Source organism: Thermothelomyces thermophilus, chromosome 1 (assembly GCF_000226095.1).
Source record: "Thermothelomyces thermophilus ATCC 42464 chromosome 1, complete sequence".
In the NCBI taxonomy this organism is placed as follows: Eukaryota; Fungi; Ascomycota; class Sordariomycetes; order Sordariales; family Chaetomiaceae; genus Thermothelomyces; species Thermothelomyces thermophilus.
Window position 1 is genome coordinate 9,371,061 of NC_016472.1, and position 23,250 is coordinate 9,394,310.

General features: G+C 58.6%; 8 protein-coding genes across 8 annotated transcripts; 2 read left to right on the plus strand and 6 right to left on the minus strand.

The window, feature by feature from the left end:
- Window positions 1-3,118: 3,118 nt before the first annotated feature.
- MYCTH_2314252 (uncharacterized protein) lies at window positions 3,119-4,034 on the minus strand. Its single transcript, XM_003660635.1, has 2 exons — window positions 3,435-4,034; window positions 3,119-3,322 (listed from the first exon to the last, which is right to left on the minus strand). The coding sequence occupies exon 1, from the start codon at window positions 3,769-3,771 to the stop codon at window positions 3,595-3,597; it is 177 nt and encodes a 58-aa protein (XP_003660683.1). The 5' UTR covers window positions 3,772-4,034; the 3' UTR covers window positions 3,119-3,322; window positions 3,435-3,594.
- A 266-nt stretch (window positions 4,035-4,300) lies between these two features.
- Window positions 4,301-6,741, plus strand: MYCTH_2086714 (uncharacterized protein; the record flags this gene model as incomplete). The annotated part of the gene is made up of 4 exons (XM_003660636.1): window positions 4,301-4,337; window positions 4,400-4,696; window positions 4,758-5,630; window positions 5,700-6,741. 4 exons carry the CDS (start codon window positions 4,301-4,303, stop codon window positions 6,431-6,433), a joined length of 1,941 nt encoding a protein of 646 aa, XP_003660684.1. The 3' UTR covers window positions 6,434-6,741.
- A 54-nt stretch (window positions 6,742-6,795) lies between these two features.
- Window positions 6,796-8,294, minus strand: MYCTH_2299284 (uncharacterized protein). The gene is made up of 2 exons (XM_003660637.1): window positions 8,015-8,294; window positions 6,796-7,923 (listed from the first exon to the last, which is right to left on the minus strand). The coding sequence occupies exons 1-2, from the start codon at window positions 8,134-8,136 to the stop codon at window positions 6,951-6,953; spliced, it is 1,095 nt and encodes a 364-aa protein (XP_003660685.1). The 5' UTR covers window positions 8,137-8,294; the 3' UTR covers window positions 6,796-6,950.
- A 142-nt stretch (window positions 8,295-8,436) lies between these two features.
- Window positions 8,437-10,585, minus strand: MYCTH_2299286 (uncharacterized protein). The gene is made up of 3 exons (XM_003660638.1): window positions 9,732-10,585; window positions 9,091-9,663; window positions 8,437-9,026 (listed from the first exon to the last, which is right to left on the minus strand). Exons 1-3 carry the CDS (start codon window positions 10,506-10,508, stop codon window positions 8,784-8,786), a joined length of 1,593 nt encoding a protein of 530 aa, XP_003660686.1. The 5' UTR covers window positions 10,509-10,585; the 3' UTR covers window positions 8,437-8,783.
- Window positions 10,586-11,231: 646 nt separating this feature from the next.
- On the plus strand, window positions 11,232-12,854 carry MYCTH_2299288 (uncharacterized protein). The gene is made up of 3 exons (XM_003660639.1): window positions 11,232-11,555; window positions 11,668-12,352; window positions 12,517-12,854. Exons 1-3 carry the CDS (start codon window positions 11,468-11,470, stop codon window positions 12,764-12,766), a joined length of 1,023 nt encoding a protein of 340 aa, XP_003660687.1. The 5' UTR covers window positions 11,232-11,467; the 3' UTR covers window positions 12,767-12,854.
- Window positions 12,855-13,189: 335 nt separating this feature from the next.
- MYCTH_38365 (uncharacterized protein) lies at window positions 13,190-14,884 on the minus strand (the record flags this gene model as incomplete). The annotated part of the gene is made up of 3 exons (XM_003660640.1): window positions 13,190-13,985; window positions 14,105-14,329; window positions 14,520-14,884. 3 exons carry the CDS (start codon window positions 14,882-14,884, stop codon window positions 13,190-13,192), a joined length of 1,386 nt encoding a protein of 461 aa, XP_003660688.1.
- Window positions 14,885-16,067: 1,183 nt separating this feature from the next.
- MYCTH_89534 (uncharacterized protein) lies at window positions 16,068-19,129 on the minus strand (the record flags this gene model as incomplete). Its single annotated transcript, XM_003660641.1, has 3 exons — window positions 16,068-17,797; window positions 17,876-18,082; window positions 18,160-19,129. The coding sequence occupies 3 exons, from the start codon at window positions 19,127-19,129 to the stop codon at window positions 16,068-16,070; spliced, it is 2,907 nt and encodes a 968-aa protein (XP_003660689.1).
- Window positions 19,130-20,614: 1,485 nt separating this feature from the next.
- MYCTH_2299291 (uncharacterized protein) lies at window positions 20,615-22,694 on the minus strand. The gene is made up of 4 exons (XM_003660642.1): window positions 22,106-22,694; window positions 21,429-22,041; window positions 20,963-21,342; window positions 20,615-20,848 (listed from the first exon to the last, which is right to left on the minus strand). The coding sequence occupies exons 1-4, from the start codon at window positions 22,565-22,567 to the stop codon at window positions 20,777-20,779; spliced, it is 1,527 nt and encodes a 508-aa protein (XP_003660690.1). The 5' UTR covers window positions 22,568-22,694; the 3' UTR covers window positions 20,615-20,776.
- Between the last annotated feature and the right edge of the window lie 556 nt (window positions 22,695-23,250).

Genomic DNA, 23,250 nt, shown 5'->3' on the forward strand with positions numbered 1-23,250 from the left:
TCACTGAAGTTGCAGTGCAGTCGCGTCGCGTCGCGACTTATATATGTTTGACCCCAAAGTCAAACGTCTAGTTCTGATTCTCCAGCCTCGAAGACTTCCAGTGCTCAGAATAATGTCACTTTTCCAGTAACTGCACTCCCGGATCCTCAGACTGCTGGAGAATCAATGTATCATGCCTCTGTGGATGAAATTGTCCCTCAAATCTGCCCTTTTGGACTGCCTGGCGCTACCTCATCGCGAGGAACGGACACCAGGGGATGGTCCTGATTGAATTGTTACTCTCAGCGAAGTGTATCACCTTCAGGTGTGATGAGAGTGGTCACACGATTGATCGTAACGTCGACGTGTTTCTGCTTGTGGGTGTAGAAACCGATGCCCGGGGCGCTGACCTGGGAAATGCCATCTCATATGGAGATGTATGACCTTACTGCTTGACAGCTGGAGTTGCGTTCCCTGTGTATGAAGTAAAACCATGCAGGATGAACTCGCTTTGGACGTTGGGGGGCCAAACTATGCCTTCCCTACCCCCTCAAGTAACCAGCGTACGTCTACGTCAAGGCGACTTTGGCATGCCGCCGAGCGTCAAGAGTTAGCTGCCGGCTTTTCGCCGGAGTGCACATCAACTTGTTAATCGCCCTATCAGTATGTACTGTACAAAGCGCTCTACAAGCAACTTTGCAATCATATAGGCATCTTCGATAGCGCTAAGTGGCCAACCCCTTGTCCTCCGTAGCAGCCTCCCCATCCTACACTACTATCTACCCTCTACGGAGTAGTTGGAACCAAATCCAAGGCAATACTTGCAATCGCGTCGAGATCAGGTGTCAGCCGGGGCAACGGGACCTTTCACATGAGTGTCGGTTGGCTCAAGTCTTGGCCAGATGTCCAAGAAGATGGTCTAGCAACACACCGAAGAACCGAGAATTGGGCTGCCGGTATGTTCTGGCATTGCTTTTTTCTGTTCAGGTTCTGCTGAGAGCGAGTCACACCCTCGACAACCTCATTAGTCATCTTCGCTTCGCTTGCGCCGCTCTTGTCATTGCGGATGTTGCCCGGCGAATCAAGGAATACACAGACGTGGGAGAAGCAAAAGCGCAGATCGTGAGAAATCTGGAAAACCTGGTTAATGAGGGTAGAATCCCGTAAAGCGCCCAATGGGTTGCACTGAGAAAACTGCACCACGGAGAATGCCGCACCCCGGCAGTCCCGAAAACCCTCGGAGTTCAACCAGAGCCCGCCAAGACGAGCCCCAAGACCCGCGCCGGGAGGGTATGCTTTCAGTGGTCTGCAATGGGGGTTGCTGAGACACTCGAGCAACTTCCAGGAATTCGTTAAGCCCTGATCCCGTGGATCAACACCGCGATCGCCTTCAACTACACGGTACACTGTCAACGGAGAACGTCCCCTGTGTAACGGAATCAAGACTTGCATGGTTGAGCAGTCAGAACGGAAGCCGAAGCGGGAGAAGCACCCCAAGTTCGTCCGTTCTCGGGGCCTGGGCTGCGATGGTGGGGCAATGATCTTCGCCGGGGGGGTTGAAGCCCATGCCGGCCCTGACGATCATGCAGACGAGTGGGATTCGAAATTTCGATAGCTGCAGCCGACCGGAGCCCAGGAATTCGGCAGAAAAGACGATTCACGGTAACTTACCAGGAGCTCACCCGCACATTGAAGTAGTGTTATAAATTTTCAGAGAGTTGGATTAACCGGCGTGCCCAGCTTGCCTGAACGCGTACGCCACGAAGTAGACGTCACAGTGCGCCTTTTTCGAATGTGACTGCTCAGGAAGAGGGGCAACATCCACTACTAGTACGAAGTAGACCAGTGGGTGTTCTGAGACCCTGTTCTACAGAGGCCAAGCCGGTTGCCAAGGTCGCGTAACCAGCAGAACATGCTACGCACGTATGTATGTACTAGTATGTATGTATGTACTCTATGGTCTTGGTAGGGCAGGCAATAGGAGCCGCGAGAGAGGGATATCCACACACAAACTAATGGCAGAAGAGTGTAAGAAACGCTAGTGACTCCAAATAACGCGGCTGCAAGACCACGGTACTCTGGGCCCCGGAGTGATATCAGACTCTCGACGGTCCAGGCCGGGAGGAGGGCGAACGGCTCCGCCCACCCTCCTGCTTTTTTACAGCCTCTCGGCGTTATTAATTCGGGCTCACAACTGTAGCGCACGTATGTAAGCCAGGCCAACAATTTCATCTCTCGGTCCATAATAACTATCGGTCTTGTTAGCTCATGTCGCTTGCCTAAAGCAGCTAAACTAGTCCGGCGGCTACCTGTCATAAAGCACTTGCATTCGGTATGCCAGGACCTATCATGTAATCCGTATCTTCATCTCTAAAGATGCAGGCTGTCACAGGCACCCTGATGGGCAGTCCCGTGGTGGTTTTATATCAGCTCTTGGGGGTGTATGTATGTATGTATGTATGTATGTATGTACATACAATACAGTACCAAGTCTGGCAGTGGATGTAGCGTACGGAGTACAGAATACGGCACTTGGAGGTCGCGGTAGCTTCAACTGCCAGGTACGGACTACCAAATGCTCGGGTCGCCCGAACTTTGCGGATCATCACAACCAGGCTGGTGTTAGGCAGAGTTTGCACATGTTTGCAAACTCGCATTTATCTCGTGGCATCGACTTAACTAGAACTATTAATTCTTTCTTGTCATTTTGCAACTCGAACCAGCTACGCAGTACAAGTAAGTTGAGTCTTTGGTCAAAATGAAGGGCTGCCTGGGTGCCATCAATTTTGCCAAGATCGAGCCGGGAAACCTCTTCTTGCTCTTCCCAAACACGGTTAGGCTTCCGCGCCGGCAGCTACACTACACTACGCTTGCCGTCCCATGTTGTGGGGAGCAAAAATTGCGCTTGTGCCGGCGGGATAGCTTCCCACCCAAAAGAGAGGCTGCTTCCACAATGCCATTTCGCTCCCCAGACCCGGACCGGGACGTGGAGCCTCGGCGGAAGCTCGCGTCACCCGCGTAGGGCTCCATACCCCATGCGCTGACTTTAGAGAGTAGTAATGGGATTCCCGCCCGTACCTGACAGGGCTCCTCCTCGACTACTCCTCCTCCTCCTCCTCCTGCTGAGGTGCGCCAGTTTGCGGCTCGTCGCTGCATCCTGCCCGCAGCTCGCCCATCCAGCCAGCCAATACCACGTTTCCGCCAAACGTGCTGTGGGCAGTTCCGCGCCGTCTCAGTCTTGCAGCAGCCCCGACGCAGGCGAAGTGAGTGCTTCTGGCCCGTCTGAGCAGCCACCCGGCCAATATCCACTCCCAGAGCTTGGTGCGTCCTTCCGGAACGAACGGTATTCCTTCCCCCGGCACCTCCACCCGTTTGGCCTTGAAGAGTGAAGAATACATACACGAGGAAGGAGCTCCCATTGAGCGCGTCTCAGCAAGCACCCTAACCTAAGGCAGATCAAATCAACAACAGCCCGTCTTCTTCTGCAGCGCTGGGTCTCCGCGACATCCACCTAGCTTCGACCGTTCATTCAAACTGCCATTTGCGATCTCCGGATCCGGTCCGTTTGAGCGCACGCGCCGAGTGGTCCCTGGTTCCAGTCCTCTTTCCCCCCGCTTAGCACCGCTCACGCCCGCCCTCTAGTTGCTTGTCCTGGCTGCACAAGGCAAAGGCATCGCCCGGATTGTGTGTGACCTTGCGGGCGCTTTTCGGCTGCAATTCGGCCTGTTCCTCCGAGCAGTCGGCAGTAACCTCTTTAGAGTGTCTAGAGGCTGCACGCTGCCGTCTCACCATCCATCGTCCTCTCTAAGCAGGGAGCGCTCCGCAAATCCGTGCCCCTCTTCCTCCCCCCGCCAAATCCACCAAACCAAGCAGGCGGTGGAACGAGCGAGACGTGGGTAATATATCCTCTCCCAGGTAACGGCGGGATCTCTGTCCTACGTCGCTAGCAGTTGGCGGGTGACGGACGCAACAGTCAGAGACCACCATCGCCCTTGGCGATACCGCAGGACACCCGACGCTTTGCTGCCACCGCTCTGTGGATCCTCGGACGTGTCGCCCTTAGGCCAGGGACGCCCCGGACTTCCAGGACGTACATTCGGTCGGTTTCGTCGTACCGTCAAGGGTCTCCCGGAGCACTCAGCGCTTGCACTGCACGTCGTGCCGCTTCGTGCCTGGCTCGGCGCCTCCATTTGAGAAGCTAGCCTTTCTCTCCTGCCAGACATCACCAGCCCCCCGCCGACGCATGGAGAGCAGCTCGTAACCACACTCTCTGCACGCCAGGCCAGCTCGTTAGAGCGGCCCACCATATCCAACGCCCCTCATGGACCCCCGAGACCAGACGTTCATGACGATTCATAGTAGGTTGAACCTGGCCGAACTCCAGCAGGACGTCGGGCGCTAACGCTAGGGTCCTGTCCAGACCTCACACCCGATGCCAACATTCTCTTTGCCTCCGACTCGATCGTCGACATCCTAGGCTACCAGCCAGATGAGGTCAGGGGGAAGTCCGCCTTCGAGTATTTCCATCCCGACGAGGTACCCTTTGCCCGTTCCATCCACAGCAGGGGCGTCCTGCTCGACAAGGCCGCCGTCCTCCATTACGCACGCATCCTTGCCAAGAATGGCCAGTGGGTGAGCTGCGAATGCTGTTTCACCGTCGTTCACAATGTGTTGGTGGCTTCTACGAGCATCTACTTCAAGGGGGAAAGGAGCGAGAGTGAGTGCTCAAGCCGTTCTTACCGCAGCAGTATTCCCCTCGTTAATATGTCCCCTCCCAGGGAGAGCGAGGGACGCGCCTCAGATCAGGCGGATATTCTCCAGCTCTCCACGAGACCCTCGGTACCACATGCTCGAGCACCTTTCGCCCAAGTTTAAAATGCCGCCCATGGAACGGGAGCCGCGAGCTGCCCTCATCCTCAACCGCTTCACGAGAAACTTGACGATCATGTACGCGACAGACGCCGTCACTCAGATTCTGGGGGTGCGACCGGATGAGCTCCTGGAGAAACCCTTCTACGAGTGCATCCAGCCAAACTGTCTTGACGAGGCAGAGAGGTGTTTAGAGAGCGCAAAGGCAAACGAGTCAATTGCTTATCTCCGCTTCTGGTACAAGGACCCAAGGGTTGACTCGAACGATTCCACGGATGGAGAGGACGAGGACGGGGACGAGGACGAACCGGAGGACGAAGCAGATGATGGGAGCAGTCAGGCCCCGAGCGAAGTGGACGTCAAGGACCCAAGCCTAAAGGATTGTTGCATGGATCTTGACGAAGACAATCATCGGACACGGGACTCAGACGGCGGGCGCGGGGTTGGATCAGGCACTTCTCCAAATGCTGCTAGTTCGGAGCAACAGGGCACTCCCCGCCGCTCGCCCCAGACGTTCGAGCTGGAGGCCGTTGTCTCGTGCACATCAGACGGGCTTGTCGTGGTCTTGCGGAGAGCACGGCCCCCTATTCCCGACCCGCAACCCCCGGTTATCCCGGCCGCTTTCAACTATGAGAACGGGCTGTTTGCGGCACCGTGGGGCCACCAGCCCATCGAACCTTACATATCACCAGATTTGCTTTACACGTTCCGCCCGCCACTCTTACCGCAGTACATGCCGTTGCGGGAATGCGTCAAAGCGGCAGGCGGGCCCCCTCTCGACCGTACGTATATCCCCTTCCTTGGCGCGCCGCTCTGCTCGCGAGGTCTGATTTCCTAACCACCAGCCTCAGAACTAATGCGCTCGATTCGCGACGTGGCCGTCTTTGCTTGGGCGGTAGCCGGCATCAACCCGACGCTCGCGGCAAACTACGCCCAGGGGCTCCGACCCAGGATGGGCTTCGACGGCCAACCGCCAGCCGATGGCCTGCCGGCGTGGGAGGCTGATTCACTTCCGACCACATACCCCCCACCCGCGGACTTGCCAGCAGACCTTGCTAAGGAACCGTCCATGGCTGCGCCTGCGTTCGGCCGCGGCGGGCTCTATGGACCTGACCCGCCGCCCATCCCGGGCTACCGCGCCCGCCACGCCTCTCTGGACGCAAACATGTATGACAGCAGCCAACAGCAGCACCCGGGATGGCCCGGGACATCGTCATCATCGTACTCGTACATGGGCAGCAATCATGGGTACGAAACCGCCGCAAGAGGGAGTTACGGCCATCACCACCGCCGACCGCCCCTCCGCCCTGCCTTCTCGTACGATGCGCTGTACGACCACGCGCGTCATCAACAGCAGGCGTATTCACCGGCGTCCGCACCGGACACCGCGTCGGTCAGGGGGTGTAGTAGTTTCCGGGAGAACGTCTGCGATGCTACGGCTGTCGGCGAGGCGGTGCCATCGAGCTATGGGATGGTCGGGCCGTCGTCGAGCAGTTCAGGCAGCCATAGTAGTCGTGGCGCTGGAGGACAAGGAGATTCTTCCTGGGCGGCCGGAGCTAGGGGGGGCAGGTATTTCTGGGATTGAACGGCTCACGGCCGTCTCTCCTCCGCAAGAGGGTCATTTCTTTAATGATCCGCAAACAGAAGGTCGCCTGTACTTCTTCCTAAACCAATTGTCATCGGGGATCACAAACTACCTGGCCTAACAATCCATGCAGTTATTTTCTGGGCCGTTATGCAAGACAGGGTAATACGGGACAGGCGGGAATGAATATGGTAAACAGAAAATTTTTTGGGCCTGGGTGGATGGGTAATTACATTTGAACACCTTATCTGCATATTATATGCAAAGTAGCATTATTAATGGCGGGAATTCGATTCATTCAGCTTTCGAAAGCAGTCGACCTGGAAAGGCATAACAACAACGCGGTTAGAGACTCCTATACCCATGATTCTTTATTCGAGTTGCGGAGCCTTGTTGGCGAACATTACATGGGTCGAGCAGTAAGCTGCCTTTTTGGACGCCACCCCCCAAAATATTCAAAAGAGAAAGAGGGAAAGAAAAAAAGGTGGGGTGGCACAGAGTTGTTCTGCGGGGCTATCTAACCGCCCTGATATATTGGAACCTCCTGCTTGTAGTACTTTGTATGGATCGCAGTCTTGTTTCCCACGTTGTCCAGCCGGCGCTGCTTCCTCCTCTCTGCCCGCTTCGCCTCGTCCAGCTCCTTCTTGTACGTCAGGAGGAGCGACCGCTGCTGGGACGGCGGCAGATGCACCAGGCTCGTCCGGTCGCCGGCGCGCAGTCGCCCGAACTCGGCCGCGACCGCCTGCTCTCTCCGGTCTTTCTTCGTGACGGCAAGAGCTTGGGATCCGGCGTCGGCCGGGTCGCTCGGACCGGCCGGCTGAGAAGAGCCAGGCGGCAAGGTGGACGGGCCGACGGGCGGCCTGTCTCGTTGTCTGGACCGGGGGGACGGTTCGACGTGGTGGGAGCGATGGGCGAGGAGCTTCCCCGAGGGTAGTCTAAGGGCGTGGTCGTCGTCGGGCCGAGCACGGCCCTCTGTCGTCTGCCGTGCCAGAGAGTCCGGGTCGTAGAATCCCCGCATCTCGTCGGTCACGTTGAATCGGCAGTGGCCCGTCGAGGTCATGTGTTGCTGCACGGCCTCGACCGTCCGGCGGCGCTTCCCGCAGCAGATGCATTCCCGGTAGCTGAAGATGAGCATGTGAAGGAACCAGATCACCGTCTGGAGATCCACCGCTAGGGAGGACTGGAGAGGGACGACGAGGCTGTGGGACTGGTGCATGTGTGACAGGTTCTCGTCAAAGTCGTTGCTTGTGTGATTGCAGAACAGACATTGCTCGGGGATGAACCCGAAAATGTCCCTGTCGGATGACGTGTCGCTTTCTGAATCTTCCTCGGAGCTCTCATGGTCGGTTCGAGGGGAGCTCGGTGACGCCGATTTCCGACGACGGTCCGGCCTCCTCGATGATGACGATATTATTGATGGCTTGGGAGTGGTGTCTGGGGGAGGAATGGTAGTTCCGGGCTCTGCGACCCGACATCGAATCTTGTATACACTGGACCGAGGTCAATGTGAGATCCCAGGATTAAATTACAGGAGAGGAAAAGAGAAGAAGAATTGAAATTAATAGCCAAAGACAGACTTACTGCCAATCGCTCTTTGCGTGCTGCCGCTTTTCCTCCGGGCTACTGAATTTCAAATCACACAGTAGGCATTCACGCAACGCCCGTGATGGCGCGGGAGCAGAATCCAGGATAGAAGATTCCATATTAGTGACCGTATGACCGACTCTGCTTCTTCCAGGGTGGGACAGTATTAAGGAAGTCAAGTTGGATAGGGAAGGTGGATGTGGCACCAGCGTGGGGCAGGCAAGGACCTCTTGCAACTTGTTGAACGGTTCTGCAGAGTGACAAAGGGTCTAAGACTGCGAAACCAAGTGGTCATTGTTTGCACTGGTGGATGGCTCTTTGTATTTCAACTACCTGGAGGTCTGTGGATAAAACGCCACAGACACAAGTCAGCACGAAGTCTCCGTAGAGATGATTCATAATGAATAACAATGTATGATTCACGCTACACTTGCCGGGAATGGCGCCCTTCCTAATCGGGTAATATGGAGCCAAGCCTGAACCGCGTGCTCGCACTAGTTCACACCGGCCACAGCATAATTAGTTAGAGCCCCTCCTAGCCGCAACGTCGTCGCCTCGCGCGGCGAGTATGGTTTGGTTCGCAGTTCATTCTCTCTCTCTCGAATCTTGCTCTTCTAACCGCTCGCCAATTGGCAAAATTCTCAGCCTTGACGGCATATTCCGTCAATTACGACTTTTTGACCCGAACCTTTTGGCTTCCCCGAACGTCACCCCGTTTCAAGTACCTTTTACAAACCTCGTTTTCGAGGTGGGGTCTTGAGATTCGTCACACATCTGCTTTAGGAGCGAGACACGACGGCGCATGGAGGAAATGCCCCCTGCGCCGGCGCAAAAAGGAGGCATAGAGCCCGCCCGCTATATAGACGGCTGCAAAGCTGATGAGAACGGGCCACTGGAACGAGCCGGGCTTTGACCAGATGATTGTCAGGGCCCATGCCAGCATGTCAAACACGTTCTGGAACGAGGTCTCGATGGTGGAGAATATCCCCCTACGATCGCCCTGGACTTCCTAGACCGAAGTTAGTTAGCACGGGAATATGAGTGACTCGGGTTGGAGAAGCGACGGAACATACATCTTGCACAATATTCTGCGCCGATAGGTCGAAACCCCAGAGACCAATACGACTGAACGCTACAGCGACGGCGAGTCCTGCAGCGGGCATAATATCGGTCAATGGGTAGCCACGCCCGTAATGATAGAAAAGCCATGTGACACCGCCGGTAAGCCATGTCATCTGCCAGCTGATAGACCACAAACCCGTTCGGATGACGCCGATACGCTTCGTCAGGCGGGGTGCGATCCAGGTAGCGCTGAGCTCGAACAGTGTCGAAACGCCTCGGATGATGCCAACTTGCCACAAGTTGATGTTGGAAGCAAGCAGGTAGGTCAGCATCTGGCCAGAGAAGGAGAGCACGGTGAGGTACAGCAGAGAGAGAGAAAACGACGGGATGAATGCTGGATGGCCAAAGTAGAGGCGTAAGGAGGAAATCATCGGGATCTGCGATGCCATGCGCCGAAGCCGTTGTCGGAAAGCGGTGTATGGCGATTGCCGGCGGCTCTGCTCCTCTTGGTGAGTAGCAGCCTCTGGCGGCTGGGGGGTCGATGGCCTCGCGGAACGGCGGAGGGTTGGAACCCTGCGGAATACCTAGTATGGCTTTTTCAGCGCATTTGTCCCGAGCGACGAGGCAAACAAACTTTGGGTCGCAGAATTACCGTCTCGATACAGAGGTACTCTACCAGAACTGACGCGACGTTCGTGCCGAGAGTCGAATAGACAGCAGCCGGGACGGACGCCGCGGCGATCAGCGCGATGGTCAGGGGGCCAAGCAGCTTACAGAAGAGATCGATGCGGCGCATGCGAGCATTCATCATCCTCCGGGCGGGCTCGTTGCCCTCGGTGATGACGACGACCCAGTCTCTCTCGACCGAGACCAGATTCACGCCGGCAGAGATCTTCTCGACGCAGGCCAGGATCACGACGGCCGCGAAGAGCCCATCCAGCGCCGCGGTACTCAGCGGCCGCGCCAACATGACCCAGAAGAGGCCGCACGAAGCGGCGACGGCGACGCGCTGGCCGACGATGGAGCTGCGAACAATGGTCAGACGGTTGGCACGGTCGATCCACTTGCCCACGGGTACGGTGAGGGCGATTGCGGCGGCATTGCGCGTTAGGGCGTAGACGGAGATGGGTAGGAGGTTGTCCGGGAAGATGGAGGCGAGGAAGTAGACGGCGGCGGCCTCGAACAAGCGCGCGTTCCATGTCGACAGGAAGTGGGAGGTGTAAAGGCGGATGGTCAACGACTTTGAGATGTTGACGGGGCCGACTGGGATGTTATCCCCTGGCAACCCGCTAACATTCTCTACGATGCTGGTCTCATCGCGGCCGAGAACGGCGGGGGATAGGAGGTTGTCGTCGCCGGCTGACTCGGTTGGTCGAACCGATCGGTCCTTTGCCGTCAATTGAGTACCGTGTACATTGGCGTCAACCATTTTATATACACATCTAGACGGCTTTGGTATGTATGTATTGTCTACTGTGGTATCGCGGCGGTCGGCATACACTACGGTGAGTGTTTTAAAAAAAGGTTTCACGAATACGATTTACGATTTACTGTGGTAGCCAGCTCACGGGCGAGCAACTACTGTGTACTCATAGTAGGCTAGGCTACTTTTGGAACGCTAAGCGACCCGTCCCCCGCACGTTTCAGGCGCTCCAGAGACTTCCCCCTACTGTACTACTGTGGTTGCGAGCCAAAGTTTTTTCCCCCTAGCCAGGTACCGACCGGGGGCACCACGGAGTAACTCCCCAGCTTCCATAACCGATATTTGCATACAACGAAACTACGCCTTCAACACATTTACAACATCATGAATCAAAGGAAGAGTAATATATATAGTGTTAAACTATAAATATATCTCTTTTTATACATTTTCTGTAACTTTTGCTGTAACTTTTGGAGTAAAATCCTGGTGTTGGTAGAGTTTTCCGCTCTTTCGTTGCTCAATGTGGCATTACTAGTGGGGACCGTTGTCAATACCCGACTTGGGGAAGAAACTTACCCATACCACCTAGTATGTACGGTCGATGAATAAGGTGAATTGGAGGGTTAGGGTTATGCACGAGGTACTGTTGCAGTCTCGCACACGAGCCTGTCAGTTGGGGAGCTTGGGCCGGCTGCCGGGGGGTCTCTTTGCAACGTCAGTGTATCCGCAGGCTCGCCCAAGTGAAGCCTGTTGAGGCCACTGTGGACCGTCGCGACGAGTTGGTCCAAGTGAAGTCCAAGTGAACTGACGAGCGACAACGGCGACAATTCATTCCTCCACCACGCCACGAACTGTTTGATTCGCGCTACTCCGTAAACGGCGTGCGTATTCAAAAAGAAAAATAAGACAGACCGAAGTCTCAGCTTCAGATATTTTTTTTTCCATTGCCGCAGACCCCGCCCACGATGCCCTCGTCAAATCGCCGCGACTACCATAACGTCCCGTCCGTCGACCTCGAAGACGACGACGACGACCTGATCGATCCCGACGACGGTATGTCCCCCCCTCAGATCCTCCAAGTCGACCGCTCTGGAGAGGAAAGGAAATAAAACAATAGGAAACTAACTCCTCCTCCTTCCCTCTCGCTCTCTTCCTCTCCACGCAGCCGACATCAACACCTTCGACGATCCCCTCGCCCAACCAAACACCACAACCTCTTCCTCCTCCGTCGGCCGGGCCGGCTCCTCCGCGGCGGGATCGCGTCCCCCGCTATCCGGTAACATCGGCTCCTCCGCCTCCGGCTCCTCCTCCTCCGCCGCCGCCGCCGCCGCCAGCTCCTGGACCTCGCGCATCCCCGGCGAGGACCGCACCGCCCCGGGCCACTCGACCATCGACGAGTCGGTGTGGGCGACGCTGCGCCGCGACCTGCTCGCCGTCTGGCACAAGCTGCGCGAGGTGCTGTACCCGCGCCACCTCTTCTTCGCCTGGACCGGCGCCGCGGGCGGGGGCAACCCGCTGCGCGGCGCCTACGCGTCCCTGCGGTCCGGCGGCTTCGCGAGCGCGCGCGAGGAGCTGGCCGGGTTCGCCGGCCGCGTCCTCGACGCCGAGGCCCTGCTCGGCGGCCACCGCCACCACCACCATCACCAGGCCGAGCTCGGCGGGCCCGCGCCGGGCCAGCTGCGCGACTGGGACCTGTGGGGACCCCTCGTCTTTTGCCTGCTCCTGAGCACCCTGCTGTGCCTGCAGAGCCGGGTGGAGCAGCGCGAGGTCGTCTTCAGCGGCGTGTTTGCCATCGTCTGGGTCGGCATGGCCGTCGTCACGGTGCAGATCAAGCTGCTTGGGGGCAACATGTGCGTCTTCTTTCTTCAATCCCCCCCACCCCCACTCTTTTTCCTTTTCCTCCCTACTACCCTTCCAACGATATCCTTTCCATTCCGTTCCGTTCCCAGGCAGACGAGACGAGATCAGTAAGGAGGCTGACATATCTCCCTCTCTCTCTCTCTCCCCGCGACAGCTCGTTCGCGCAGAGCATCTGCGTCATCGGCTACACGCTGTTCCCCCTCGTCATTGCGGCGCTGCTGTCGGCGCTGAAGCTGCACTGGATCGCGCGCATCCCCGTCTACCTGTTCCTGGTCGCCTGGTCGTTGGCTGCGGGCGTGAGCATCCTGGGAGGGAGCGGCGTGGTCAAGAACAGGGTCGGCCTGGCCGTGTATCCCCTGTTCATCTTCTATCTGGGCCTCGGGTGCCTGTGTTTCATCAGCTAAATAATAAGACTGGCCGTCTGACGGTTACACGGTCCGGGTTGCCAAAAAAATAAAAAAATAAAAAAAGGGCTTGTCGCGAACTGGTGCGGATGTATTTCTAGATTCCCTTACGGTTGTAAGAATTAAATACGTACCGAGCTGTTGTTGTTGTTTTCTTGAACGGGTCTAATATAGGCTAAGTAAGCAATGTCGAGCAGTCATTTCCGTGCACCAGCATATCGTTTATCATACGTCTATCGTACACCGCCCTCGTACCTTCATTCTCTTTATGTTCATTCTCTTTATGTTCATGATGATGATGATGATGATGATGGTAATGATAACCGAACCAAGACGCCAACCCATTTCTCCATGACCGTATACGCCATGATCGGCTACGAGGAATAACAAAAAAAATCACATTGACCCCCCCCCCCCCCCCTCTTAGCGATGCCCACCGCCGCCGCCACTACCACTAGCACCGCCTTCACCAGCGGTGGCAGGACTGCCAGCCGCCGCTTCCGCCGCGGCGATGAGGTGCGGATTCGGGTAGTAGAGGGCGGCGACGGCAATGGCGATGTAGACGAGCACGCACAGCGAGCCCTCGAGGTAGTTTGTCTTTTGGTCGCGCAGGAAGTTGCCGAGGGCGATGATGGCGAGCAGCAGGACGGCGACGTCGAAGACCTCGAAGTTGAGCCCCATGGGCTTGTCGAGCGCCCAGCCGACGATGACGATCAGCGGGGCGTTGAAGAGGGCGGTCTGCAGGGTGGCGCCGAGCACGTGGGAGAGGGCAAAGTTCATCTGGTTCGCGTAGGCCTCGTTGACGGCCGTCAGGTGCTCGGCCGCCTTCTCGACGAGCGGCACGAGGATGAGGCCGACGAAGGCGTCCGACACGTGGCGGCCCTCGACCAGGTAGTGGATCTGGTCGACGAGGGCGATGGCGATGAGGGTGACGAGCGCGATGGCGACGGCCAGCGCGAGGGAGCACTCGGTGAAGGTCAGGCGGTGGTGCACGGGCGAGGGGCGCTTGCGCGCGTGGCGCTCCTCGTCGGCGACGAAGACGGCGTCGTAGATGCCGTGGTGGGTGCGCACCTGGAAGAAGACGTAGATGACGTACGCGACCAGGAGCAGGACGGCGGTGCTGCGCGAGATCTCGATCGCTTTGTCGACGAGCTCCTCCTGCGGGATCGTGCCGCGGAGGGAGTGCTCAAACACGGTGGGAATCGCCAGGCCGAAGCCTCTGCACGGGGGAACCCCAAAAAAAGGAGAAGGGGGGAGAGGGGGCACTTCTCAGCAATGCATTCTAGGAGAGGGAAAGGGGGGTTTGAGGTTGTTTGCTGCAGAAAAGGGAAAACTCACGCCGTCCAGAGCAACGCGCTTCCGGCCTCGCTGACCGCCTCGCTGAAGTGAGTCTCGTTCCGCTTCAGGCCGGCCGCGACGAAGCACAGCCCGAGGCACAGCAGCATGGTCGCCAGCACCGACCCCAGAATGGCGGCCTGGATGACCTGGATGTAATTGACGTCGTTGGTCGCAGGCCGCTTGATCAGGACGATGAATATGATCAGCTCGACCACGCCTCCCAACCTGGGTGTCTCTTGGTCAGCGCATATTCGCCTCTCTCCCTCCCTCTCTCCCTCCCTCTCCCTCCCTCCCACTCCCACTTTCTCGCCCCCCGGGGGACCCTGGGGTGGGGAGGTGTGTGTGTGTGTTTTCCCCCGTGATCATCGGGCGCTCTCCCCCAGCAGTACTCGGTTACGTCGCAAGGAACACTTACATTGTCTCGATCACCACCCCCAACACGTGGGGAAGCTTGCGAGCCAGCTCCTGGCCGGCGTACCCGATCAGGTTGGCGCACGGCACCATGGCCAGGTAGCTGAGGATGAAGATGACCAGGTGGTTGTCCGGCATGGCGTAGCGGACCGCGATGGCGGCCGGCACGACGGGCCACAGCACGTTGACGATGCGCGAGGCCCAGCTGGCCGACCGGAAGACGTTGCGGAGAAAGATCATCGGGTGGATGCCCGACCGCCCGGATTCGCCGGACGCGCGCACGCAAAAGGTACGGATAATGCGCTCGGCCGGGGTGAGCTCGCGAGTGAGGTCGACATCGCCGTTGTGCACTGGAAGGGGCGTGAGCATGCCATTGCTGCGGTTGTTATTGTTATTGTTATTATTATTATTATTGTTGTTGTTCTTGTTGTTGTCGTTGTTGTTGTCGTTGTTGTTGTCGTTGTTGTTGTCGTTGTTGTTGTCGTTGTTGTTAGTGGGGGTGGTGCTGCTGGCGCCCGGGCTGCTTGTCTGTGTAAACTTCTCGGGTGATGGGAAGGACGAGGTCGTCCCGGGGGAGGACCAGGCTGTTTCCGGACTGGACCCGGCTGGTGGTGATGTTGTGGCCATGGTTCGTGTTCGTGGCCGGCGGATAGCGGAACAGGCCTGTTCTTATCCGACCCGGTCGGATACACTATGGTCGGACCTAAGTAGACTGCAACCTCCCGGAGATTCTAGCAGTGTAACAATATTATGTATACTCCGCAGTCCGGGGAAGCAAAAGCGAGGCGCGCGGGATGGGTGCGACTTAAAAAAACAGCCTTTTTCTCTCCATTGCGTAGGATTCCTTGCAAAAGGCAAATTCCGTGGAGAAGTGCCTCATCAACGTGATGAGCCACCTGGCGCGAGTCGCTTGGCTTGCGTTTCAGGAGCTGAATATGCACCGAGGATAGGCTGAGGGCAGGGGGGCCAGCGCCGCCCTCGTCGAGCGACTCAAACGTACGGATTACTTGCTCGCCCAACGCGCCTCTGCCGAGGCTCCAAACAAAGGGTCGACTGGACGTTGGCCCGGGCCGATGATGCAGAGCCGCTGCCGCGAAACACTGACGGACTCCCAACAGGCTAGGCATCGGCGTCAGTTCAGCGGCGCAGCGATTTTAAGGTTTTATATGTATGTACACTACTGTGTACTGTGTACTAGTAAGTTGGTTTGGCACACAACCCCTGTCTTTCTTGGCTGTTTCGCGCTGGAGCCAAAGCGGCAGATCAGGGTCCAGGGGCCGATCGCTAGTGTGTAATCCGTATGTATGTACGGACGTATAGTTATGTACTATGTACTTGCGTCGGCCAATGGCATGGGCCGGGCAAAGCTTGGCTTTCGGCAGAACAGAACGGGCCGATCCGACAAGTCCGGTCGTCGTTGCGTCAGGGCAGGGTGATGGCATTATAATCCGTACATACACAGTAGTGTAGTGTATAGCACGGTATTAGCGACCAATGTGGCCGGAGGATTGAAGCAAGGTCGAGCAAACAAACCCGCGACCGTGCCCATCCATCATGACGCACACAGACTCTTCCGGCCCGGATCCACTCCATCGTCGGGCTCCAACCCCTGTCCGTGCCTCGTCGGCACGGCGGGGGCCAAGACGACCGTCTCGATGCCCGCCGGTCTGCCCTCCTCGGGCCCCATCGGCAGCGCGTCGACGTCGATCTCCTCGTCCAGCAGCGCCTTGAGGACCACCTCGCACCCGGCCTTGCTCATGACCTCGTTCATCTCCCTGCACATCTCGGACGCGCAGCACTCGACGCAGCCGGCGGCGCACGCGCACGCCGTCACGCGGCCGAGCGCCTGCCGCAGCAGCAGGTCGACGAACTCGAACGCCTTGGTGTTGATGCCCGAGCCCCCCGCGCCCCCCTTGGCGTCGTAGAAGGTGAGCCGGGCCGGCCGCTTGCGCTGCGTCTCGCGCTTGGCAAACTCCTTGAGCCCGCTCTTGCACTCGGTGCCCACGTCGCCCGGCATGCTGATGACAAAGGTCGGGACGAGGCTCATGACGGCGTGCTGGGCCGCGTGGATCGCCCCGGCCACGTTGAGCCGCCGGGCCACCAGGATGTCGAGAGCGCGCTTGGGGACGTCGAGCCACATGCCCTTGCTGTGGCGGATCACGGGCGGGTTGTCGACCTGCACCGCGTCCAGGATGCGGTTGCGGCGCGCGTCGACCTTGAAGTAGCCAAAGACGACCTGCTTGATGCGGATGGTGCCGTAGTAGGCGCGCCAGCGCGAGTTGGTGATGCGCTTGACCGCCTCCGTCTCGACCGGGTCCACATCGGTATAGTCGCGCTGCGAGGTCAGCCAGTCGACCTTGACGCGCTCCACGCGCGCCAGCTGCTTGTCCGGGTTGAAGTCGCGGACGAGGTACGTGTCGCCTTGGTGCAGGAAGATGGCGCCGTCGTAGATGGTGAAGGTCGCGCGCGAGGCTTCGAGCTCCTCCAGCACCACGTTGCGGTTGTTGGTGATGTCGACGATGGCGAAGTGGTCCTCCTCCGTGTCGCGGATGGAGACGAACCTGGAGGGGAGAGGCCGGAAGCGCGGGTGGCAGTGGTAGAAGCCGGCCTCGTCTTGGATGAGCCGCTCGGCGCAGAGCCGCGGGAGGTCGCTGCCGAAATATACGGCATCCTCGGCCGGCTTGATGGGCATCTCGTATGCGGCGCACTGGACGTGACCTTCCTTGACGAGCATGTTGTCTAGGTCGACCTGCAGCTCGCAATGGGGCTTGGTGAAGAGCTCGTCGGGGTTCTGCATGTAGTACTGGTCCGTTGCGCAGCCATCTCCCACGAGGATGGAGAGCGAGTCCTTGTTTCTCCGGCCGGCCCTCCCGCTCTGTTGCCGGAGGTTGGCGATGGTATAGGGGAAGCCCCAGGTGATGACGCAGTCCAGGGTGCCGATGTCGACGCCGAGCTCCAGCGCGGTGGTGGCCACGATGCCGAGGAGCTTCCCCTCGAACATCTCGCTCTCTATCTGCCGGCGGTCTTGGGCCGTGTACCCGCCCCGGTAGCCCATGACCCGTGCCACCACCTCGCTGCGCCCGAGCGCCGCGAGTTCCTGCTTGACGGCGCCGACCAGTTTTTCGCACTGCTCGCGGACCCTGCAGAAGGCAATAACCCTGACGCCGCGCAGGATCAGCTGACAAAACAGGCGAGAGCACTCGAGCATCGCGTTTCCGCGTCCGCTCGCGGGGTCGCCAGGGTCTTTGTACGGGGTGTTCCAGCAGATGAACTCTTTGCGCCCTTTTTTTTTCACCGATGATGACTGTCAGCATGGCCATTGTCCTTCTCGGAGAACGATCGATCGATCGACGTGCTTACCTGACGGAGAGCCGTCGAAGTCGATGAGCCGCACGTCATCGATGCCAAAGATCGTCTTGAAGTGCTGTTCCGGGTTCGCCACTGTTGCCGAGCATGAGATGAACTTGACGCGTCTGTTCCCGAGCGCGGCACACGTCCGGCGAAGCCGTCGCATGACGAATGCGACGTGCGATCCCATCAGGCCGTTGTAGTAGTGCAGCTCGTCAACTGCCCCGGTCGGTCAGCAGGGGCCCGGGACCTCCCATGTCAACGAAGGGAGGGGGGGGCGCCTCGTGAGAACCTACCTACGACATACTTGAGATTCTTTAAGAAGGTCCGCCATTTCTCCTCGTTCGGTAAGATCGTGATGTGCAGCATGTCGGGGTTCGTGAAGATGATCCGCGCCTCATCGCGTATCGTGTTCCTCTCGCTCATGGGCGTGTCCCCATCAAATGTCTCGACCAACACCTCCTCCAGCCCGGGCATGAAACTCATCATCTCCAGCAGGCTCCGTCTCTGATCCTGGGCTAGCGCCTTGGTCGGAAAGATGTACATGGCGCGCGTGTCTCGGTCTCGTTCCAGGGCATGTAGCACCGGAAGCTGGTAGATCAGCGACTTGCCCGAGCTCGTCGGCGTCGCCACGACCACGTTGTGGCCGTCATGCAGCGCGTTGATCGCCTCTGCCTGGTGGGCATAGAACTGGGTGATGCCCTTGGCGTTGTACAGGGCGTTGACCAGATCCTGGCTCAGCAGGAAATTAAGCTCCCCGTAGACCGCCTCCTGCGCCTCAAACACCCTGTGCCCGTCCGGCACGATCTGCCCGGTGTACCAGGGGCTGTCCTTGAGCTCCTGCACGATCTCGGGTATGCTCTTCCTCTCGCGGGGTATGCTCGGGGGCGGCGTGCTGGGAAGCCTTTCCTGGACCTGCTCGGCAGCCTCCGTCATCCTCGGGATGTATCTCTCCCTGACATCTTTCAACACCATTTCCGGGTCCAGTCCCTCTGCGAGACAGGCCTCCACGAACTCGTTCGCGGCCTGCACAAACTTGGCGTTGCGCCGCTCGATCAACCGCTTCATCTGCGCCTGCCCAAACACGGGCATCTTTATCCGGTCTTCTCGGTCCCTGACCCTGCCACCGCCGCCGCCTTTTCCAGCAGCCTTGAGCTCCCCATCCAGAAACTCAATCACCAGCACCTCCTTCTTCTCCCCTGGCGGCCTCCCGTCCGGAATGAGATACTCCGTCTCGCGCTCCGACTCGGCAGCGGCGTTGCCCATGGAGATGGCGAGCTCCACTTCGTCCACGTACTCGAACCGGATCCCGATGGAGGTAGAGGACGACGACGACGACGACGACGACGATGATGACGAAGAGAGGCCGTTCCCCGGCTCTTCGGCGCTTCCTTGATGCAGAGCCAACAGCTTGTTGCGCGGTTCCCCTCCTGGCTGGGCGGAGGAGGCGGAGGAGGCGGCGGCGGCGGCGGCAGCGGAGCGAAGCGCGACGATGGCCGCGACGTCCTCAACGGCCAGCGGGCACTTGGTGTGCGCCTCGACGGCCGGGCGCAGAGTATCAAAGGCCGGGGCGACGTGCCGCCGTGCCGAGAAGAAGGTCGAGACCAGGTTCAGGGCGCGGTGCGTCCTTTCCAGGTGCGTCAGGTACGGCGGCCAGTCGGGCGAGGGGACCGCTGGCTGCGCCGATTGTTGTCGTCCAGACCGGGATTTCGGTTTCGGGCCAGGCTTGGGGTTTCTCTTTCTCTTGTTGGAGGTTTTCGGCTGACCCGCGGGGGTCTCGTCGCGTTCTCGTTCTTTGATGTCTTCAACAACATCGTCAGAGGCGGATGGGGTATTTACGGTAATTCCTGCGGCCGGCGATGCTTCTTGTTCTGGCGCCGCTGATGGCGTTGCGATTTCACTGCTGACCCGAGTTCCTCGCTTGCGCTTCCCTAGGGTCGCTGCCGGATGACCGGCGCTTTCATTCGGCATGGTATTGCCCTCGATAGGTCAATTGTCAAACTGACAAGCTTTCATGATGACAAATTGGAATCGAGGGATGCCTTTTAACGATAGTAAGCGCGAGGTATGTTTGCACATACAGTACACACAGTACATACGCGCAAGCGTGTTAAGTGGTTCGCGAGAGTGGCGGGAGAGCACGTGGTGCCCTTAAATTACTGGGCTGCCCCGCTGGGACCCGGGCTTTGACTTTCTTTCCTTGGTACCCTATTAGTAGGGTAACCGCGCAGGACTGCAATAGGGGCCACCTTCCCCCCCATTGGGAGAACAGTGGGTTTCCTACGTGCTGCTCATCGCAAAGGCTAGGGCCGCGAACCTCGAGAATTAAGTGGCCAAGTTAGATAGGTAGTTGGTTTCTCCATTCCAGACACCCAGACACTACTACATACAGCCCTTGCTTTGCCATGTTGCTCCCCACTCCCTCCAACAACACACTTCGCTGTCTGCAACCGGCGCTTTCCCGTCCGCAAACCCTTCCGGGAAGAATCAAGGCAAGATAGGCAATGTGGGTATGAGGGGAGGAGGACCTTGACCCCGTCCCAAGGTTGTTTGCTTGTAGTCTATACAGAAACTGACAGGTGCCGCCCATCAAACCCACGCCTCTAGACGGGGTTGGAAAAAAGTTAAGTCCTTTTGCCAGGACTTTTTCTTTTTGTAAAGAACCCGCCTCCCTCTTGCCAAACCCGACGGACGGCAGAAGAGGACGAACCCGATGCCAGATAAACAACCCTCATTCTACCAGGAATGCATGGTAAAACCGCCGCGACACCCTCCCCAAAAAACGGTGAGCGATTCGGGAGATAGTAGCCTGCAAAAGGAAAAAAAAAAAAACACGAATAGGAGAGGAGCTATAGGCTGTTGTAATCAGATGTGGAAGCGTGTCGATGCCGAAGCAGGCCACCAGGGCTCATCCTAAACGTCAGCAAGCCGTTTCTTCAACATCTCCACAAGCTGCGAGAATGCTGTGGCATTGGCCTCGCTCATCTAATACAGACCGTTAGCATGGAGAATTTCTCCCGCAGCGAAATGCGTTGGAAAAGTAATTCCGGATAAAAGAAGAGAAAAGAAAGAAAGAAAGAAATTCTTGGCTCAGCGCACCTTCATCTGCACCTGCCTGGCCTGGCCGTCTTCGAACGCCGTAAAGAGCACGGTCGACGCCTTGAGCCTGTTGGTGACCTGGAACTTCATGGCCGGCAGGACGACGGTGTTGAGGATGACGCGCAAGGTGTGGTCCTGCCGCATGATGAGGCGCACGTGTTTGGGCTTGCCGCCGCCTTGCTCATCCGCCAGGACGGACGCGTCGAAGGACGAAGGGTCGGGCGCGCCGTTGGCGTCCAGCTCGACGGTGGACTTGGGCACGTTGACCTTGAGCATGCCCGCGCCCCGCTCTTTCCACCCGACGCCCTTCTCCATGACGTACATCTTGGCCCGCACCGAGAAGAGGGTCGCTTCGGAGCCTTCGCCATCGTCGACGACGACTGCGGCGGGACCTAGTCAGCACGGTGGGCTCAAAAACATACACTAGATACAAGGCAACGGAGGGAGGAAGGCAAGGCGTGCTCACCCTTTTGCAGCCTGAACTTCTTCTTATCGTCAGCGCCCTTGCTATCCTCTCTGTCCTTGTCGTCCTCCTTGCCCTCGTCGTCGGACGAGGCGTCACCCTTGGTGTCCTCGTCTTCGTTGCTCTCTTCTCCGGAACCTTCCTCGGCATCGCTGTCCGGCGCGCCGAACGGCTTGGCCGGCTTGTCGCTCTTAAGGGTCTCGCCGGGCTTGCCGAAGTTGAGGCGCGGCCCGGACAGGGCACTGCCGCCGAAGGCGCTCGCGAAGGGGCTCGACTTGAATACCGACCCGCCGGCCTGCCCGTTGAGCCCCGCGAACGGGGACGACGTGGAGGCTCCGCCGAAGCCGAGTTTCGGCGGTGATGAGGGGGCGGCCGGCTGGGAGCCGCCGAGGGAAGAAGACCCGGACGACGAGCTGAACAGGCTGGGCTTCCCGGAACCACCAAGGCTCCCGAACGGAGAGGTCGACGAGGCTGCGAGTTTGGCGAAGCCCGAGTTGGCGAAGGCCGCGGCAGATGTTTGCTTGGGTTGATCGGGCTTGGCCGTGGCGGTTGCCGAATCCCTTCCTTCTGTCTGCTCCATGCTCGATCTCGGCGACGTGCTGGCGGAGAGGGGCTCCTGTGTCTATTGTGTTACCGGGCAAGAAGCGTGACGGGGCGTCGGAGCAAGGCGAACTACTTACCACTTCCTCCTTTCCGCCCTGCACAGCAGACGCGCTCGCTTGGCGGTCTCGTGGTCGCTTCTTCTCTGGCTCAGACCGGTCGGTCCGGTCCTGGACCGTTGCTGTGTTCGCGGCAGCCTTGTCGGACGTTTCCCCGAGCGGGGCCGCGTCCTTGTTCTCGTCGAGCTCATCGCGGGCGCGCTTCTTCTTGGGAGACGAGATCTGTTCCTTCAGCGCATCGTCGTTGCCCGGGCGCGGGTCGGCCGGTGGCGTGATCCGCCGCGTCTTAGCTCGGGGCGCATCGTCCTCCGAAGCGCTCTTGTCATCCTGTGACAACTGCACGGCATCCCGCCCCCGCTTCTCTGAGATGGTCGTCTGCTTAAGTTCTCGCCGCGCGGCGGTCGTCTCGGCGTCCTCCTTTGCGGCGGCAGCGGGCTCGGTATGTTCCGAGATGTCGTTCGTGTTGTGCGGGTCGTCGGCCATGGCGTCGACAAGTCGATCCTTGGAGGGCGGCAGACGGGACGGCAGACGGCAGGTTCGCCCAGCTAATATTAGCCCTCCACTTTTTAGGTTGTTTGTTCGTCTCCCAGAGCGCTTGTCTCGTTGCTCGATCGCGGGGCACGGTCAGGGTTGGTGCGGGCAAAAATTGGGTCCATGCGATTTTGAAGCAAAAGAGGCGTTGCCCGGGGCTTTTCTTTTTAGCAAAGGCGCCACGAGAACTGCCGAGTTCGGCAGAGTCAAAGCCGGGGGTCGCGCTTGGGGGAGGATTTGAGCGAGCGAGCGACGGCGACGGGAGATTGGGGGAATGGGACCAACGCGATGGATCGCCGGCGGAGAAGAACCGAGCGACTCGGAGTTGTCCTGCAGTTCTTGACGCGCTGCAAGCTGCCCGCTACGAAACCTGGGAGCCACCAAGGGATTGGCCCAGAAGGGTCCGCCCACTAAATGAGGCAACCCCAGGTACCGCTCCGTAGGGCCTGGAACAAAGCCGACGGCCAGGCTTTGGGTGCCAATTTGCCATTGTTTCACGCGCTCAGCAGCCAATCACTCTTCAACGCATGTTCGTCGCCTCTTCGGGGTCGAGTTGAAGAGACGCACCGCGATTGGAAGTGTCCAGCAGTGCGTTGTACAATACGTTATCTTCGCCCGTAACATGAATCTTTTGT